This window comes from Lepus europaeus, chromosome 12 (assembly GCF_033115175.1).
Source record: "Lepus europaeus isolate LE1 chromosome 12, mLepTim1.pri, whole genome shotgun sequence".
NCBI lineage: Eukaryota > Metazoa > Chordata > Mammalia > Lagomorpha > Leporidae > Lepus > Lepus europaeus.
Window position 1 is genome coordinate 5,245,492 of NC_084838.1, and position 17,329 is coordinate 5,262,820.

The window sequence follows — 17,329 nt, forward strand, 5'->3', positions numbered from 1 at the left end:
CGGGACACACCTGGACCCCAGGGCCACCAGCACCCCGTTCCTGGGGAGGCACCCTGTCCCCGAGCCGAGGTGCTGGGGGAAGGGAGGCTTTGTGGGCACGGTCCAGGGGCTAGGGTCCCCTCCCGTGGCAAGGCGGCCCATTATCACGGGCAGCACTGGGACCCGGCCCCCCCCCCCTCGCCCTGGGGCTGGCTTTGCTTCTGAGAGCCGACTGGGAGGGGGGACGATCCTGAATCGGAGGGAGTGGGCCGTGGGCTGCCCGGCAGAGGTGGCCTTTGTCTTTCTCTTGCCCTTCTTCCCTACCTCCCCCTCCCCAGTGGTGCTGGCCTGGGTGCAGCTTCTGTGCCCCTCCCTCCTGGGTCTACACCCTGGATGTGCCCTCTGAATTCACTTGGGGGGCTTGTGAACCCCGGGGCTGTCAGACTTCCTGCAGTCCAGAACAAAACTGCACGGTCAGGTTGCAGGTGCGGGAGGCTCTGGGTTGGAGGTCCAGGGCTGGGGGGGGGGTGCACACACCCCGGCCCCGCCCCCACCATCATCAGTGAGGATGCAGGGTCTTGTTCAGGAGGTGGGGCTCGCGCACTCACTCTGGGTGCTCTGAGTCAGCTGGCGGCCGTGGTAAGACTGGGCTCTTCCCGGGGTGACCACAGACCCAGCAAGCAAGCCGGTCGGGTGCAGCTCGGAGGCCTGGAAGGGAGCCGGGTCCGCTCATAGAGCCCCGTCCGCTCAGCTCACGGCCGCCCCACAGCCAGGAGCTTCTGCAGGAGGTGCCCAGCGCGGGTGCCCTTACAACACGGGGGGCACGGGTGCCCGAGCACCTCTGATCTTCATGAGCCCTTGGCCTTGGCCAGGTCCAGCCCCCTGCCCGTGGGGGAACCCCAAAACACTCAGCGGGGTGCTGTGGCCCTGCTCCTCCGAACCTGCCTCCCACACCCCAAGTCGTCCTCCATGGAAGCTGCAGGTGCAGGACTGGGTGGGGGCTCGGACAGGACTGGGTGGGGGCTCGGATGCGCCTAGGGCGGAGGCCCCGCCCAGCCACGGGCAGACCCCACACGAGTCTGAAAGGGGCCTCCCCAGCTGTGCCCCACAGAGCCCCGTGTGCCAGGCACCTAGCACGCACAACTTCGGGAACCCTCACATCTGCAACCCTGGGGAGCAATGTGACCACGGAGCCCATCTGTAATCAAGAGAGCAGGCCAGGGAGGCCCAGGGACTTCCCAGGGTCACGCAGCCACTTAGCCCATCTGCCAGTCTAGCACCCAGGTCACGGACCACTGACCCACCCTGCCGCCCGCTCAGCCTGTGCGAGTCTGCGCTGACCCCCTCTCCGGGCAGCGGAAGCCCACGCAGCGTCAGGCTCAGAAGGAACTCGGGAGACACCAGGTCCAGCGCTGGCTCCCGCGGTGCCGTCGCCTGCCACTTCTGATCACCTGCTGGTAACTGCCAGGACCACTACCGAGCGAAGGCGGAGTCCCAGGGGCTGGGGCTGATTGGCTCTGTCTGCCGTGGGCTCAGCGGGAGTCCCAGGCACAGCCGGAGTGCGGGCACAGCCTTGGTCCCCCACACAGCGTTCTTTACATCTCAGGTGCCACCGTCTCACCACCCGTCCCACACGCTCCCTCGGGGAAGCTGTGCACCGGGAGACATCCAGGCTCGGGTCTGCTGCTGCTGCTTCTTTTTTTTTTTTTTTTTTTTTTTTTTTTTTTTTTTTTTGACAGGCAGAGTGGACAGTGAGAGAGACAGAGAGAAAGGTCTTCCTTTACTGTTGGTTCACCTCCAATGGCCGCTGCGGCCGGCGCACCGCGCTGATCCGAAGCCAGGAGCCAGGTGCTTCTCCTGGTCTCCCATGGGGTGCAGGGCCCAAGCACTTGGGCCATCCTCCACTGCACTCCCTGGCCACAGCAGAGAGCTGGCCTGGAAGAGGAGCAACCGGGACAGAATCCGGCGCCCTGACCAGGACTAGAACCCGGTGTGCTGGCGCCACAGGTGGAGGATTAGCCTAGTGAGCCATGCGCCGGCAGGCTCTGCTTCTTAGAGCAAACAGATGAGCAGGGACCCAGCAGCCAGCGGCAAATCCTCGCCCCTGGCTTGGCAGGGGCGGGAAAGATGGGGCTGACATCCACCCCGCAGCTCAACCCCAGGTTGCTAGGTAACGCCGAGGAGGCAAGTGTTACCCCAAGAGAAGAACGTATTTTTGAAACCACCATGAGAAAAACATTTTTTTTTTCATAAAATGAAACTCTACGCAACGTGATAAAGTAGACAAAAAATCTGAGCAGACACATCACCCAGAGAGGCAGTCAGGTGGCAGATGAGCCACGCCCCTTGCTCTCCAGGGAATGCCAATCAAAGCCACAGGGAGACATCAGAGCGGCCCAAATGCAGACCCCCAGCCCCTGCTGGGGACGCCCAGCGGCACAGCCACTTTGGGGGACGCCTGGCAGCCTCGTATGTGACAAAACACCCTCTCACCCCAGCGTCAGCAATTATTTCTTGTCATGTGCCCAAGTGAGTTGGGAACTTATTTATTTGAAAGGCAGAGAAGAGAGAGAGAGAGAGGAAGAGATCTTCCATGCGATGCTTCACTCCCCAAATGGCCGCAATGGCCAGGGCTGGACCCTTGCAAAGCCAGGAGCCAGGAGCGTCTACTGAATCTCCCACGTAGGTGTGGGGGCCCAAGCTCTTGGACCATCTTCCACTGCTTTCCCAGGTGTGTTAGCAGGGAGCTGGATCAGAAGTGGAGCAGCCGGGACTAGAACTGGCACCCAGATGGGATGCCATCGTCATAGGTAGTGGCTTTACCCAATATGCCACAACGTGGGACCCTGATTTATTTATTTTAAAAGCAGAGTTACAGAAAGAGAGGGAGAGAGAGCTTCCATCTGCTGGTTCTCTCCCCAGATGAACCACGACGCTGGTTCCTGTTATTTCATTGTAAGTAGCATCTGTGTTGTAGCGTAGCAGCTTAAGGCTGGGACACACTGTCCCGTCTTGGGAGAAACGTGGGACGGACGTGCCGGGGGGCAGGGAGGCCCATGGAGAGGGGCAGAGACCGGTCAGTAGCCACGCCCCAGAGCGGGGGTCCAGGGAGGCCTGGGAGCCCTTCTCATCCACCCTCGGGGGCCGCGCAAAGTCGGCGCCGTCACGAACTTGCTTCACAGAGGAGGAGCCGAGGCTCGAGTATCTGAGCCGCTCCATCTGCCTGCCCTTATGTCCACGCCGCCTCTCTGTGTCCCAACGGCAGGTGCACCCATAACGCCCACCCCACCAAGTTGTCACCAGGACTCCACAGACCCAGGCACCGTGGCCCGGCTTCCCTCTCGCCAGCTGCGTCTGTCCAGCAGGGCACGTGGGGGGCCTTGTGGGCCCTCCACCAGGCCTGGAAGGTGGCTGAGGCGGGACCCACAAGTGTCACCCAGCCATTGCTGACCAAATACAGCCATTTTCATGATTCGCTCCCCCCAACCAGGGTGCCCTGATTTCATTAGCGGCCTGCCCGGCCTGCCCCCTCCCCCACTGGACCCACCAAGACCCCCACTCAAAAGATCAGGACATTGCAGCTTTTTTCAGAGAGGAGAGGAGGGGGCACGGGGTGGAGGAGGCACTGCCGATTGACCGGGCAAAGTCCCAGGTCCGCGCCAGGCGGGAGGCTCATTCTGAGCAAGCCCTGGCCTGGCGAGGCACAGTCAGGGAGGGGCTGGGCCAGGCGCCCACCCTGCACCAGCACTGCCCTGACAGTGGTGCCTTCTTCCCCTGCACGCTGTAGGTCTCTGTCCCCTCACCCTGGCGGGACCCAGCATCAGGACCTGCGCCTCTCCAGCCTTTTGGGGGGCCCCTGCCCCTCCCGAGCCTCCCACCAACCACGCCAGCCTCCCTTAAGGTCCCTGGATGCTCACACCCCATCACTTCCTGCCTTTGCACACACTGTCCCCTCTGGCCGGGACTCTCATCTTCAGCATGGCTTCCTCCCCCCAGAAGCCTCGGGCCCTGTCCACCTCTCAGCGGCCACCATGCGTGGTCTGCTCCGACTGCCCCAGCTGCTTTCCCCCTGTGCTGGCAGCAGTGCCTGCAAACACGGGATGGATGGATGAATGAATGAATGAGTGGCACACGACCTGGGACCGCGCAGCCTGCAGGTCCCCGAAGCCCAAGCCCCCGGACTTGTCAAAGGCCCAGAACGGGCGCCCTGATGCACAGATGTTTTTGAATTCGTCCCAAAGTGCAGCACAGACGGCGCACGAGCGAGAGGTTCCGAACCGTGGCTGCCACTGCTCTCGGTCACAAACAAGCACGTTTGGCAGTGTTTGATGTCGGCGGCTGCTGCAAGGGGGGGAGGGCCAGGCCCCACAAGACCCCTGCGGGCCCAGCATGCATGCCCTCAGCCCTGGGCAAGGGGGCTCAGTGACAGAACCTCCCTGTACATGGGACAAGACGGGAGTCAGCTGCCCAGGCCTGCTGCGTGGACACCAGTGGCTGCGCCGGCGGCCCTGGAGTGAGTTCCCTCCTCTGCACCCGGGCGCTGGGGGCCCTTGGGAAGGATACTGGTCCTCGCTGAGCTGTGCCTGCCTTGTACCAAGCAGCCCGGCGGCAGGTCCCGCCCTGAGCATTAGGGATGAAAGGCTCCTCCAGAACCCCCCACCCCCGGGGGCAGGCAGTGCAGGCTAAGCTCCGCCCCTCCCAGGCCTCGGCCAACCAGCACACAGCCAGCGTCTCCGGCCAGTGTGATTGGCTCAGAGGTGGGCGGGGACCCACTCCTGGTTGACTCCCACGGCGGTGCGGGCCCCCTGATAGGAAAAGATGGAGCTGGAGGCAGAAGCCGGGTGTCCGCGCCCTGGCGGCAGCCTGGCCCTGGGTTTCCCGGCGGAGCTCACTAGCAGTCGTTAGCCCCGCTTCAGCTAGCGCACACTGGCAAAGCCCCAGCTGCTGGGACCCCCCTGGCCCCAGGACCCCCTCCTCACTCCTATCCGCAGGGAGCTCAGGCTAGACAGACTTGGGCACCTGCCTCTGGCGTCCTCTGTTCTCTGCCCCCAGCCTTGTCCCTGCCACGTGGGCTGGCCCCGGAGCTCTGCAGCCTGTAGTGTGTGTGCTTGGTGGCCAGGGACAGTGGGGGCACGACTCCTGGCGGCCCCAGCCTTGCACACTGCAGGGAGCAGGATCGGCAGTGCCGGCTGTGCAGCCTTGGGGTGGTGACGCCGTCTCTGAGCCCCAGATGCCCCCAAGCTTCTCCTTGCTGGAACAAATGAAAAACCTGGACTGCTTCCTGTTACCTGACGGGTGGACGTCTGCCCAGTGCCTGCACAAGAAATGCAAGCGTCCTTCCCAAAGTGCGTGGAAAATGTAATTAAAAGCTGATTTGCGTGTGAGACAATTCCACGCACGGTCTTTTCACAACGCGCACTTTCCATGAACTCGCTGAAGGCGCTAACAGAGGCCGAACGGGGAGCCCCTTTCTCTGGGTGAAATGGGAATTTCTCTAACTCCCCCGACCTCGAGGGAGGTGTGTACCGTCCTCAGGCGGACAGGACGCCACCCTGTTATGAAGGGGGTCCCAGCAGGGGCTCCCCGAGGCCCCGGCCTGAGAGGCCTCCATGGTGGAGCAGGAGGCCCTGGGGTGGAGCCCCTCCCTTGAGTGCGCATGCACACACACACGTGCACACACACACAGGGCCCAGCTGGGCCGCTGTGCAAAGGGCTCGGTAGGAATGGGGGTGGCCAAGCAGTCACCTTGCAAGGGCCTGGCTGAGTGCAGGCACTGCCCGTTCCCCCTCCGCCTGGGCCCCAGCAGACACTGGGAGTAAACACCCCCCCCCCGGCCCCAGCTCAGGGCTCCCCGCCAAGGGTGGGGCTGCAGGCTAGTTTGGATTGGGAGGGAGGAGGGCCCCAGGGGGCCAGCAGCTGCCAGGGGTGCGGCAGGACCTCAGCCCATTCTCTCAGGGGCCCATGCCTGAGCGGCTAATGATAGCGATGGCAGTGATAATAATCATGGGGCGGGCAGCAGCTGTGTGTGAAGTGCGCTCTGTGTGTGCACCCCCAAACCCTCGCCTCCCAGCCCCGCCTCCAAGGGGGAGGAGCTGAGGCTTGGAGAGGGAAAGCCCTCTGCCCCGCAAGCCACACGGGGAGGGCCTGCCTCCCTCCTGCCCAGGAGCCACACCTGCACCTGCCGACCCTGCAGGGAGACCAGATGACTCCCAACCACCGGTGCTGGTCCCTGTCTTGAAGAAGGCAGCAAAGCCTTGGCCGTGACCTCATAGTCCCACCCGCCGGGCAGCCGTGAGCTCGCCGGAGCCTGAGGTTTTCTGCGGGGGCTCCCAGCCGACCCCCGGGTGTCACCGGGGTCGCATCGGCCACTGGCCTCTCTGGCGCCGGGCTCACTGCCTCCACGTTTCTCTCCCAGCGCCCCCTTCCATGCCGTCAGTGCCCCCCCACCCCACCCGCTGTTCATCTCCATTCTCATCTGGTTCTGGTTTTGGGCGTGGAGACTGGGAGGACTGACGGAGAAGCCGAGAGCTGGCGCGCGGTGGAGGCAAACCCCATACGCTCCCCTCTTCCTCATGCCCCAAGCTCCATGCTGTCCTGCACACCCCGAGCTGCTCCAGAGAGCAGGAGCCCTGCTCCGGTGGCTGCCTGAGCCCAGCCAGCGTTGGGAGGAGCTTCCCAGGGGGTGTCAACGACGCCACGGCTGAGCCAGCTCTGCCGGAGCCCCGGCTGGCTGAGTGCGTGGGGGCGAGGGCACACGTGTGTGTGTGTGTGTGTACATGTTCTGGGTGCCCAGTGCGGTGCCTGAGGACACACCTCTGGGCCCCTCCGCCTTCCTCCCAGAGCTGTCTGACCCACGGATCTCCTAGAAGCTGCAATGCATCTCCAGTTGGAATATTTAACCTCAGATGCCGCATTATAAGAATAACCGTGCTGTGTTTCATAGGCGTTATTTGTCATGAAATTAGATATGGTTACAGTTGGAGGCACGGAAAGTGAAGCAAGATGTCTCCCCTGCACGGGCGCCGTGGCCAGGTCCCTCCATGGCTGGCCCAGGGCTGCGGCCAGTCAGCGCCGTCCTTCGAGACCAGGGACCCCACCCCACCCCTATCACCAGGAGCCCTGGCAGGGGCAGAGGGTCCCTGCGTCTCTTTTGGTGCCAGCAAGGCCCCCTCCCCCACACGCCCCCTGCTGGGACTCAGAGCTCCTGGTTGCAGCCCCCTGCCCGAGGGAGCCTGGGAAACCGCTCACTGCTGTTTCCCCACTTCTAAGGGGGCAGACAGTCCTAACCTCACACCTGCCCCTCCCGCCAGGTGGCAGGGAGAGCGCTGGCAAACACTTGTCAGGGACAGGGAGCACGGAGCTGAGCGTGCGTGTGTGGGTGCTGGGAGACTCCTGTCGGGACAGGGAGCACGGAGCTGAGCGTGCGTGTGTGGGTGCTGGGAGACTCCTGTCGGGACAGGGAGCACGGAGCTGAGCCCGTGTGTGTGAGCGGTCGGCCCTGCACGGCCCGAGCCCCGGGTACTGTCATGATGCTCAGAGACTTGAGCTCTTCCCAGCCAGCAAGGCTGAGCCTGGGGCCGTAGCCCTGACCTGACCCACGGGGATCCTGCTGGGTGGCGCTGCCTCTGTGTGAGCCACCATCCAGCCACATGGGGGACGATGGGGCTGTCCCTGCCCCAGGAGCCGTCCTGCCTGCCTACCTGCGCGGGGGGGGGCAGCTCTTTCTGCTCCAGTGCTGTGGAATCTCCCCCCACCACCTCCTACACACCACCAAACCGAGGCTGGAGAGGCGGGGTGAGGGCAGAGTGAGCCCAGCCTGGGGGGTCCTGCTGCCAGGGGTGGGGAGCACCCCGCAGACGAGAGCTGCAGGTCCGGTGCCCCCGTGTCCTCACCACTGTTTCTGGGCCTCGGTTTCCTTGTCTGGAAAATGGGGCCATGCAAATGATTTACTGAGATGACTCAGGCACACAGCCCCCCGTCACCCAGCTCAGCTGTCCCCACCATGCCAGGAGTGCCCCAAACTCTTATCCCTCGTGGGATCTGCAGCTGGACAGCCTGGGACGCCCTTCGCCACCGCGACAATGAAACTTCCATCCAACGGTCACTGTGCACATGCGACACACAGCCCTGGTGGTGGATCTGTCACCAGACGCAGCTGCATGGTGCCACTCCTTCCACAGCTGCCTCCCCCAAGGGCGGAACGGCCACAGGAACCCACGCTGCTCCAGCTCCCAGCTCCCTGCTGCCCCCTCCCAGCAGGGGCCCCAACCCAGGATCTGGGCTCCTCAGCAGAGGAGCTGGGGTCAGACCAAGGCTGGCGCAATCAGTAATGGCTTCTGGGGAACGTGGGCACCCCCAGGAGGCCACGCAAAGCCTGGACACAACCACTGTCACCAGGACAGCCACTGGCCTCCCACGAGACGGGCCTGGGCGGCCTGGACACTCAGGACACCCCGGACTCACAGAAAGCTCTCCCACCACTCTTAACACAGAAACGGCCAATGAGGCTCAAGGCGGCTGCGTGGCTGTCTCCCAGCCTTCTGTCCCTGGGACGGCCTCGTGCCCCCACCTCTGCACCTGCTGCTCCCTCCCGCGAAGCACCCTCCCAGCTCCCTTGGGGCTAACGCCCTGGTCCTTCAGGTCCCCTGGGAATTCCACTTCCCCTCTCACCCCAGGCAGCGCTGCCATCACCCACCCTTTGGCAGCCAGCTGGCTCCTTCATGCCTGGGGCTCCTCGCCGAGCCTGCAGGGCCCCGGAGATTATGGGGGGAAGGAAGGAGGAGGGAAGGGCTCACAGGTGCCTCCCCGACTTCGCTCCTGAAGACCGCCGACGTGACTGTGCGGCCACAGCGAGTTTTCTTCCTCTCGGCACGCAGCCTGGCTTCCAGCTGGGGTGGATCCCTGCTGGTGCTTCCGCGTGAAGCCAGAGTAGCCGTGTCACTCCAGGTCTCCAGTAGCTTCCCCCGGCAGCCCCAACACTCCTCCCAGTGGCACGTGGGAGCCGGAGCCCCTACCCGTGCCCCGGTGCAATGGCGGGGCCCCACCCTGCTGGGCAGGCCTGCGCTGCCTCCAGCAAGGGGACCCCTGGGGCTCCCGGGGAGTGACACAGGCCCTGGGGGTCGCCCTACCTTCCTGAGCTAAGCTCCCCCTCTGTCAGATGGGGGGGATGGGGGAGAATGCAGGGGGGCCGCCTGCAGGGTTGGAGCTGGACGCTGGGCACAGCGCAGGGAGCCACACAGCCGGCACGCGGCACGCCCTGGGGGCCGGGGTCTGGCCTGCTCGTGTGCTCAGTGAGCGACAGAGCACACGGGACATCTTGGTGCGGAGGGGGAAGCGCGGAGTTCACAGCACTGGCTCTTGGGAGGGGTCACTGCCGGGGGCGATGGAACCCAGGCCACTCTCCCTCCTCCACCACAGGCACTTGTCCCCTCCCCCCAGCCCTCCCTCCTCCAGGCAGCAGCCAGATCTGTGTTGGGCGGCGGCAGCGGGCATTAGGTTGCAAGGCTTCAGAGCCCAGGGATTAGAGGCAGGGCCGCCAGGGGTGGGGGGAGGAGTGGCAGAGATGGCCTGCTGTGTCCCGGATGAGCCCACCCTCTGCTGTGTCCCGGACCAGAAGGCCACCGAGGCCAGGGCCGGGCCAGGCCCACTCTGGACAAGCCGCCCGCTGCGCCCCACGGCATCTGCTCCCGGCTCTGGGCTTCCCAGCATCCTGAGTAGGGCAGCGCAGGCCCTGGGTCCTCCCCGGCAGCCTCAGCCGGCTGTGTGGCCTTGGGCCGGCCACTCGGCGCTCTGAGCCTGCTTCCTCGGCTGCCATCACCCTGCCAGACGCCGCTCCCGCCTTGGCGCCTGCACACTGTGCCTGCACCCGCTCCCCAAGCCCAGGAGCACCCTGCAAGGAGGCAGGAGCCCTTCCCCCTGCGATGAACAAGGGGCCCAGAGACAGAAAGAAACCGGCCAAGGTCACACAGCAGCCTCTGGGCCCTGTGCTCTGGATGGTGCCCCCTCCTCCAGGGCTGGCCGTGCTGCCCCCCCACCAAGGGGCAGGGGACCAGACCCTTGCATGCAGGAGCTCTGATGCCTGGGCTCACAGCAAGAAGATGGGGCGAGCAAAAGGAGAGGGGGGCAGCTCCCAGGTCCCCCAGGTGCAGGAGGCGGCCTGGGAGAGCGGGGTGGGGGGCAGGTGCTCCCTGGGGGCCCTGCACCCAAGCCTGCGTCCAGCAGCCGCCCGGCTGCCCACTGGCTGGACCGGCGGCCCCATCTTGAGAGCATTAGGGGCCGCTGTCCACAGATGTTTTTGGTTACGTGCTATTTGTTAGTCTAATGAAAAGAGGTACACGGACTCGGGGCCGCGGGGTTTTATACGGGAGGCCGCGGAGCCCTGGCGGCAGGAGGCCGCGGGGCCCCTGCCAGGCGCGCCCGCCCGGCGGCTCCCGCTTTGATTCCGAGGTTTGCAGCCATCCGCGTGGTAATTCCAGCTCTGGTTAAATGTCATTTTTAATAACGCCATCTCGGCTGTGCCCTCGGCGGCAGGGGGTGGGGTGAGGGAGGCCAGACAGAGGGGCAGAGTCTGAGGCCCCCTGGGGACAGCAGCTCCCCCATCCCCAGGGGAGCCCCCAGGGGCAGCAGTGTTGGTGGGGGGGGAGCCTGGACGCCCGGAGACCCTGGGTTCAGCAGCGAGGCTGAGTGCCCCCCAAAACCAGGTGGGAGCCAGGATGCTGGGGGAAGGGCGGGAAGCTCCCCCTCACAAAACCCTCTTGGGCTGGTACTCAGTAGGCGCCCAACGCATGCCTGTGGGTGGCTGAGGGCAGCTATTCTCTCCTGGACAAAGCCAGGTCCCTGGGGACGGGGGCAGCCCCCTCCCTCTCCAGCTGGAGGCGGGCGGCCCCCGGGAGTCCGGTTACAGGGGCCGGGCGGGGCCTGGGAACATGCATTCCAGCCAGCGCCCAGTGGGCGGCTGTGACGGGCATTCCTGGGAGGACGTCTCCTGGGCAGCAGGTGGGGACACTGGGGCCCAGCCCAGAGCCAGGACGTGTCCTCAGCGTAGGGCCGGGCGAGATGAGTGGGGAACCCCAATTCCCCGAGTCCTAGGCCGGGGCCCCTCTTACTGCCTGCGGGGCAGTGTCACAGGAGGGCGTGGGGTGGGGTCTCCCCGCCCCCGGCCTCCTGCTGCTTCACTGCCCACCACCAGCCAGCCCAGTTCCGGGCGACTCCCTGCCTCGCCCGGCCCCGCCCACTGTACCCCTCTTGGATGGCCCAGACCTGATTTCCCGGCCACCTTTAGGACACAAAGACAGCCCTGTCCCTGAAGGGCCCAGGGGGCCGGAGCCCTGACATCCCGGACCCCAGCAAGCCACCAGCAAACGCTTCCCTGATGTGGAAGGGGTGGGCTCAGGGCCACCACAGCAGCTGGGGGACAGGAGGGGTGGGGGGTGCTTTTGTGGTCTTTCGGGACCTCCGCTCCCAGGGACTGTCCCTGCTGTGCCCGGCCAGCCCCCACCCCCTGCCTGCCGCCAGCACCTCCCCTTCTCGCTGGACTCCGGCTCCCCCCCATCTCTCCCTCTGCCCAGCGTGGGAGCCGGGCGAGATAACTCCCCCTACCTCCCTGTCTAAACAGGAAGCCTCCGCTCTCTCCTACTCACCACCTCGCAAAAGGCACTTAACCCTTGGCCCGCACCAGCGCAGCAGGAGGGGGGCCTGGCCGTGTGGGCGGGGCGGGGTCCTCCCCCGTGCGTGTGCATGGGGGGTGGGGCGTGTGTGGCATGAGGCCTGCGTGGGGCCCTGTGCATCTCTGTGTCTGTGTGTCCTGGACCGCCCGCCTGCCATGTGGCTCCCGAATGCCGGCACGTGCCAAGTCCTCCGTGAGCGACCTACCGCAAAACGGGCAGAGAAACGGGCAGCCGGGGCGCTTGTGGTGCCGCTGCTGCCAGCCCGGCAGAGAGCCCTCCCTGGTTCTGAGATGCCGCAGCTCTGTGTCCGATAACAGGATGGGGCCCTAAGACGGCATTGGGGCTGTCTGGCCACGGCTCTGGGGGCAGAGCTCGCCATCGGCCCGCCCTCTGCCTGTGCCTCCAAGTTCCTGGAAAATCCACTACAGCGAAACCAGGAGGCGGGCAGGGAGGCCGGGGCTGCACCTGTGGGTGCTGGGGAATGACTGAGCGATGAGTGAGTGTGTGAGTCAGAAGCTGCGGACCCTGTGGGCGCTCCCGTGTCCCGGGGGGCTGCAGCGCAGGGGGACCGAGGCCCCTCTCACTCTCTCCCCCGGCAACAGCCCCAACGCTGGGCAGGCCCAGGCTCCTGACTGCCTCAATGTCTCCCCACGCCAACCTGGACACAGCCCATGCCTGCTGGGGCTGGACCTCCTGGCTCAGCCCACCCCAGCCTTCCCTCAGGCTGCATTCCGACAGCAGGGGGTGCCGCTACAGGGCAGGCCCTGGCGGGAACCGCACAGGGATGGCAGCGGTGTGCCTGTGCCAAGTGGCCCGATGCTCGGTGCCTCAGTTTCCCTCTCTGTAACACGGGGATCACGAGAGCGCCCAGCTCCCACAGCTGGAGGCAGACACGGGGCCCCTGGGGAGGGCTCGGGTGGCCGGGCTGCAAGTGCTCGCTCTCACTGGATCCCCTCACCCTCCAGGCCCAAGGCGGCCGCGGCCTGCAGCCTCTGACCCAGGGCCCCACACGGATGCCCCCTCTGTAGGGTTTTAAGGATGTATTGGATCTCCTTAAGTCACCCCCGCCCCGGCCAGCCCCACCAGGTCCTACATAGGACAAGCCACAAAGAACCCTCCTCCCGTCTCGGCTCAGTGGGACCCCAGCACGTGCCCCGAGTCCATCCCAACGGCTCCACCCCAGGCCCATCCTCGACCTCCTCATCACCTGCCCCCGCTCAGTCTCCCCAGATGGGGCTCCCTCCACCCCGACTCCTGCAGCTCTGCAGAATAAAGGCCTGGGCGTGGGTCCAGACCCAAACCCCACCTCCTTTCCCAGCTGTGCAACCTTGGGCAGGCAGCTTTGCCTCTCTGGGCCCGTGAACAACAGGGAGGCAGTGGGGACCCCTACCTGACTCCCAGGGCTTCCACGAGCACCCCGAGGAGCTATGACGAACCCACCGTGAGCACCTTCCCCGGGCCAGGCAGCCTGCATCCAGGCACTTGCCACACCCACTGTTCCCATTTCACAGATGGCAACACCGAGCCTCAGCATCACTTCTGGGCCTCAGGGGTGGCGTGCAAGAAGGTGCCACCCCTGTTACTGCAAAGCTACTTTTCCGGAAGTCACAGCTCTTGCCTGCTGAGCTTGGGGCTGCCCCCGGCCGAGTGGCTGGGCAGAGGAACAGGAGCCAGAAGAGCAGCGCCCTCCCCGGTGGCAACGAGGTCAGGATACGACTGCTGCTCGGGCCGCCTATGGTCCCAGGGCCGCAAGCCTCTCACTCACTCCTCCTCCAGAACTGGGTTCAGAGACCCCGTGTCCCTGGGAGATGGGCCCAGCGTGAGGTCTCTCTAAGCCTGGGTAAAACCAGGGTCAGAGTCCCGAGAGGCCCCCCAAACCCCGCTGTGCCGTCCCCCCAACCCCACCCCATGCTCAGGTGTGGAGCCAGAGGGGGCCACCCACGGGGAGGGCGGGGGGGGGGGAGCCAGGACCTGGCCCCGGGCGTCCGGATCCCCACCCGCCTGGCTCCGTCCCCCCAGCAGGACACGGAGACGGCGGCGGTTCAGGGGCTCAGCTCCAGGGACCACTCACGCCCACGCCAAGTTTCCGAGCCAGGTACCAGGATGCCAGTGAGCACCCCCAGTCACCTGTGAGGCTCCCCCGTGGGCGTCGGACCCAGGGCTGCAGCGGGCACCCATACACCCCCGGGAACGCCCCCCGAGATTCCGCCCCACGCACCACGCCAACCGCCGTCTGGGACCCTGCAGGGGACGGGCTTGCCGCCCCCCACGCAGGCCCAGGTGCGTGCTGGAGGCCCCCTCCTGGGAGTCAGGAGCACAGCTGGATGGCTCCCGCCGCGGCGGGGGAGGGGTCAGGAACGTGGACACGATCAGCGCCCCCAAACGGCACGCTTGCCAGCAGCTAAAGCGGGGACCCTCACGGTAGGCACACGCCGATCACAATTTTAAAAGCAGCCAAAGCCTGCATGCCAATCTCCCGAACCCACGGTCCCCCTTTGGGGCCTCCTCTTCGGCCCTGACCACCTGGCATCACCCCCCAACCAGCAGATGGGGCTCAGCCCTGCGCCAAGCCCCCCAAGGGTCTCCTCGTCCACAAGCCCCCAGGTTCTCCCGGTCCTTGCCCGGTGCGGCCCGGGGGTTCCCGAGCGGCGGCCAGGCGGCCTCCCCCGGCTGGGAGCCTCACCCCTGCCTGGCTCCGGGCGCTGTGTGTATTTTCACAGGGTGTCCACGTCCCCCCGTTTCCGCCCTGCCCACGGGAGGGAACACTTCAGAGCTCGCTCGGTTATTAATGTGGTTTCTTTTGTTGTAAGTCATCGCGAAGGCAGCCATCAGGGGTTTATTTTCCTAACGTGCTTGGCATAGCTCCGCACCCGGGCGCAGCCCTCGAGACCCGGGCTGGCTCTGAGTCACCGGGAAGCCGCAGCGTCCGCAGCCAGGGCTGGGGGAGGCCGCTCCTGGAAAGCCATCGGCCGGCGCGGGCTGCATAGTGGTGGCTTTGTGAAAACACGAGGTCGAAAACTTTCTGAAAAAAATCTCTCGAGCCCGCTAGCCTAGCGCGTTGAAACTGCACCGATCTTTGCCACTCCTCTGTCTCCCGTTCACGCGTCAGAGTGGAGGCACCGCACCTCTGCTGGACAGGGGAGGGCCCCTGTCAAGCTCCCCACCTCCCCGGTCAAGGCCTGCGCCTGCTGGCCTGGGGCCCGGGGTCCTGGCACCCCGAGACTGGCTGCCCACTTTCTAAAGGATACAGTGACAAGAGCTCAGCTCACCTGGCCGGGGGACAGGGGCCACTTCCCCCGCACCCGCCTCAGAGCCCCCAGCTAGTGCCAGTGGGAAGGAATGTGGCGACAGGTCGGCAGGGGCTGGCCTCCTCCCTCTGCCTGCAGCCCACACCCCAGACAGGGGCTCAGCACCGGAGTGAGAGCATCACTGTCCCCAGGGCAGAGCCTGGTGGCCTGGGGGTGCAGCCCGCCGGTGCCTGCGCCCACCTGACCCCACAGCTGGCCCGTCCTGTCCCCATGCATGCTGGAGCCCGGGTCCACAGGCCACTCGGCTCTCAAGCAGGGTGGAGGGGGGCTGCTGGGAACACCCGCTCCCCAGCCAGCCTGGACACAGCTGAGGGGCCACACCAGCCCTCCTGGGACCCCAGGGAAGCCCTCTGCTTGGAGGCCTTCCTCGCTGTATCTGGAAGAAGCGTGGCCTCTGCCGACAGTCCCCGCCCCAGGGCCCGGGCCAGACAGCGGCAACCACCCCTTGGCCAGGACCTGCTGCCCTCAGTCCTCATCCTGCCGGGACCTCTCTCCCACTCCGCAGAGCCTCCAGCAGTGGGGGACCCCTCTCCAACCCTGAGGGGCCGGCTCAGAGCCGGACAGGGGAGCCCCCACCGCTCACGTGGCACCCGCGTGGCTCTGGGCCCAGACCGCCCTTCCCTGCAGCTTTCAGCCCACACCTGACCCCAACTCCCAGGGGCCCCGTGCGCACCCCAGCCACCACCGGCAGGCCATGGGACACCCGCGGATGCCAGCCCTGTGCCTCCAAAGGTCCCCGCACGCCTGGGCGTGGCTTCAGATGTGGCTCACCCCCTAATCTCTGCCGCCCAGGGGAAGGAGCTGCTACGGGAAATGGGGGTCTCCAGGGGCCCCAGGCCCCTTCCATCACCTCCCAGACCACTTAGGGGAGCGAAACCCAGGCAGGTGGGTGGGGCATCAGGGCCCCGGCCCGCAGGCCGGGCTGCTCCCCAAAACCCCCGGCACCCCTGCAGCGCTGGGCCCCCTGTTCCACCTCCATCTTCTCCCCTCCCCCGCCCCCCTCTGGGGAGGGCTCAGGACCCTGAGATCCTGGGAGACTTCTGGAAAAAAGCCACTTGGGTGGGTTGTTTGTTTTCAAAGCCCCTTCCTGATGACCTCTGGCCTCCACGGAGGAAGGGGGAGGGGACCGGCTGGCCCTGTAGGACTGGGTCACTCCACCTGGGAGGCTGCCCTGGGAGCCGGCACGGCAGCCCCACCAGAGAACCCATCTGAAGACCCGGTGGTGGCACAGGGGCGGTGGTCGCCGCTGGACAGACAGAGGGTGAAGCCCGCGGGGAGGCAATCGCTCGGTTCCCTCTCTGGTCCCAAGAGCAGCAAGGCTGGGCCAACACCCTCTCGGGGAGGGGGACCTCTGCCCCCGCAGAGTGTTCTAGAAGACCGCAGCCCAGCCCTGCCCCGACTTCGGCCAAGGTGCCCAGCGCCCCTTCTCTGTGCGGTCTCCGCCGCCCGGACCCCGCATCTTCGCCTAAACCGGCGCGCGCGCTCGGCGGCCCCCGACCTCCCCGCGCTCTCTGCGGCTCGGGCCCCGCACCCCGTGGGGCCCGGCGTCTCCATTCCCACGGCCCGCGGCCCGCGCACTCACCGTCCTGCGGCGCCGCCTCGCTGCCGCTGCTGCCCCCGGACAGCTCCCGCGCCTCGGCCCCGGCTGCGGGGCGCGCCGCCAGCCGCCCGGCCGCCGCCACCTCTTCCAGGTCCAGGAGGTGGCTCACCGAGAAGTTCTTGCGCGCCTGGGCGCAGTCGCTCGGCCCCGGCGGCGGCCCCGGGCCCAGCGCGGGCTTGTCCAGGGCGAAGGCGGCGGCGGCCGCGCTGTCCATGCCCGCGAGCGGCCCCGAGGCGGGGGTCGCAGGCGCGCCCCGGCCGCCCCGCGCTCTGCCCCGCTCCGGGCCGCCGGCTCCGCTCGCTCGCTCGCTCGCGGCCCGCCCGGCGCTGACGTCGGGGCTGCACACTGTCCGCCCTCCCCTTCTCGCGCTCCGCCGCCCGCCCCGAAGTGGCTGCGGCGAGCGCCCGTCCGTCCGGCCACGCGCCCCCTCTGGAGTCAAACCTCGCCCCCTCCCCTCCCCCTGCCGCGCGCCCTCGCCTGCCCCCACCCCTCGGAAGGCGGGGAGGGGTCCCTGGCCGCGGCGGGCTGGGGGCTGGGACAAGCGTCCTCTCTCACCCTCCTGCCCGCCTCTGAGCGCGTGCTGGCGGCTGGTGAGGGGTGCCGAGGGGTCTGGGGAGACCTGTCAGCCACCCCTCCATTTACAAAGCCCTCCGCGGCTGGGGCGGGGGCGACTCAGCTTGGCAGGGAAGATGTCCAAACGCCCAGCACCGCCCCGACCCGTCCCCCTGCCCGTCCCCCGCTTCTGCACCCCCCAGGGTCTCTCCCCGAAAAAAGGT

At 66.5% G+C, this 17,329-nt stretch overlaps 1 protein-coding gene across 1 annotated transcript in view; it reads right to left on the reverse strand.

Annotated features, from left to right (window-relative positions):
* The window catches only part of PRRX2 (paired related homeobox 2), a 34,912-nt gene extending 18,145 nt beyond the window's left edge, over nt 1-16,767 (reverse strand). The window contains exon 1 of the mRNA XM_062207393.1: nt 16,536-16,767. Within this exon, the coding sequence (XP_062063377.1) occupies nt 16,536-16,767 (232 nt within the window). The remainder of the gene's footprint in view (nt 1-16,535) is intronic.
* Between the last annotated feature and the right edge of the window lie 562 nt (nt 16,768-17,329).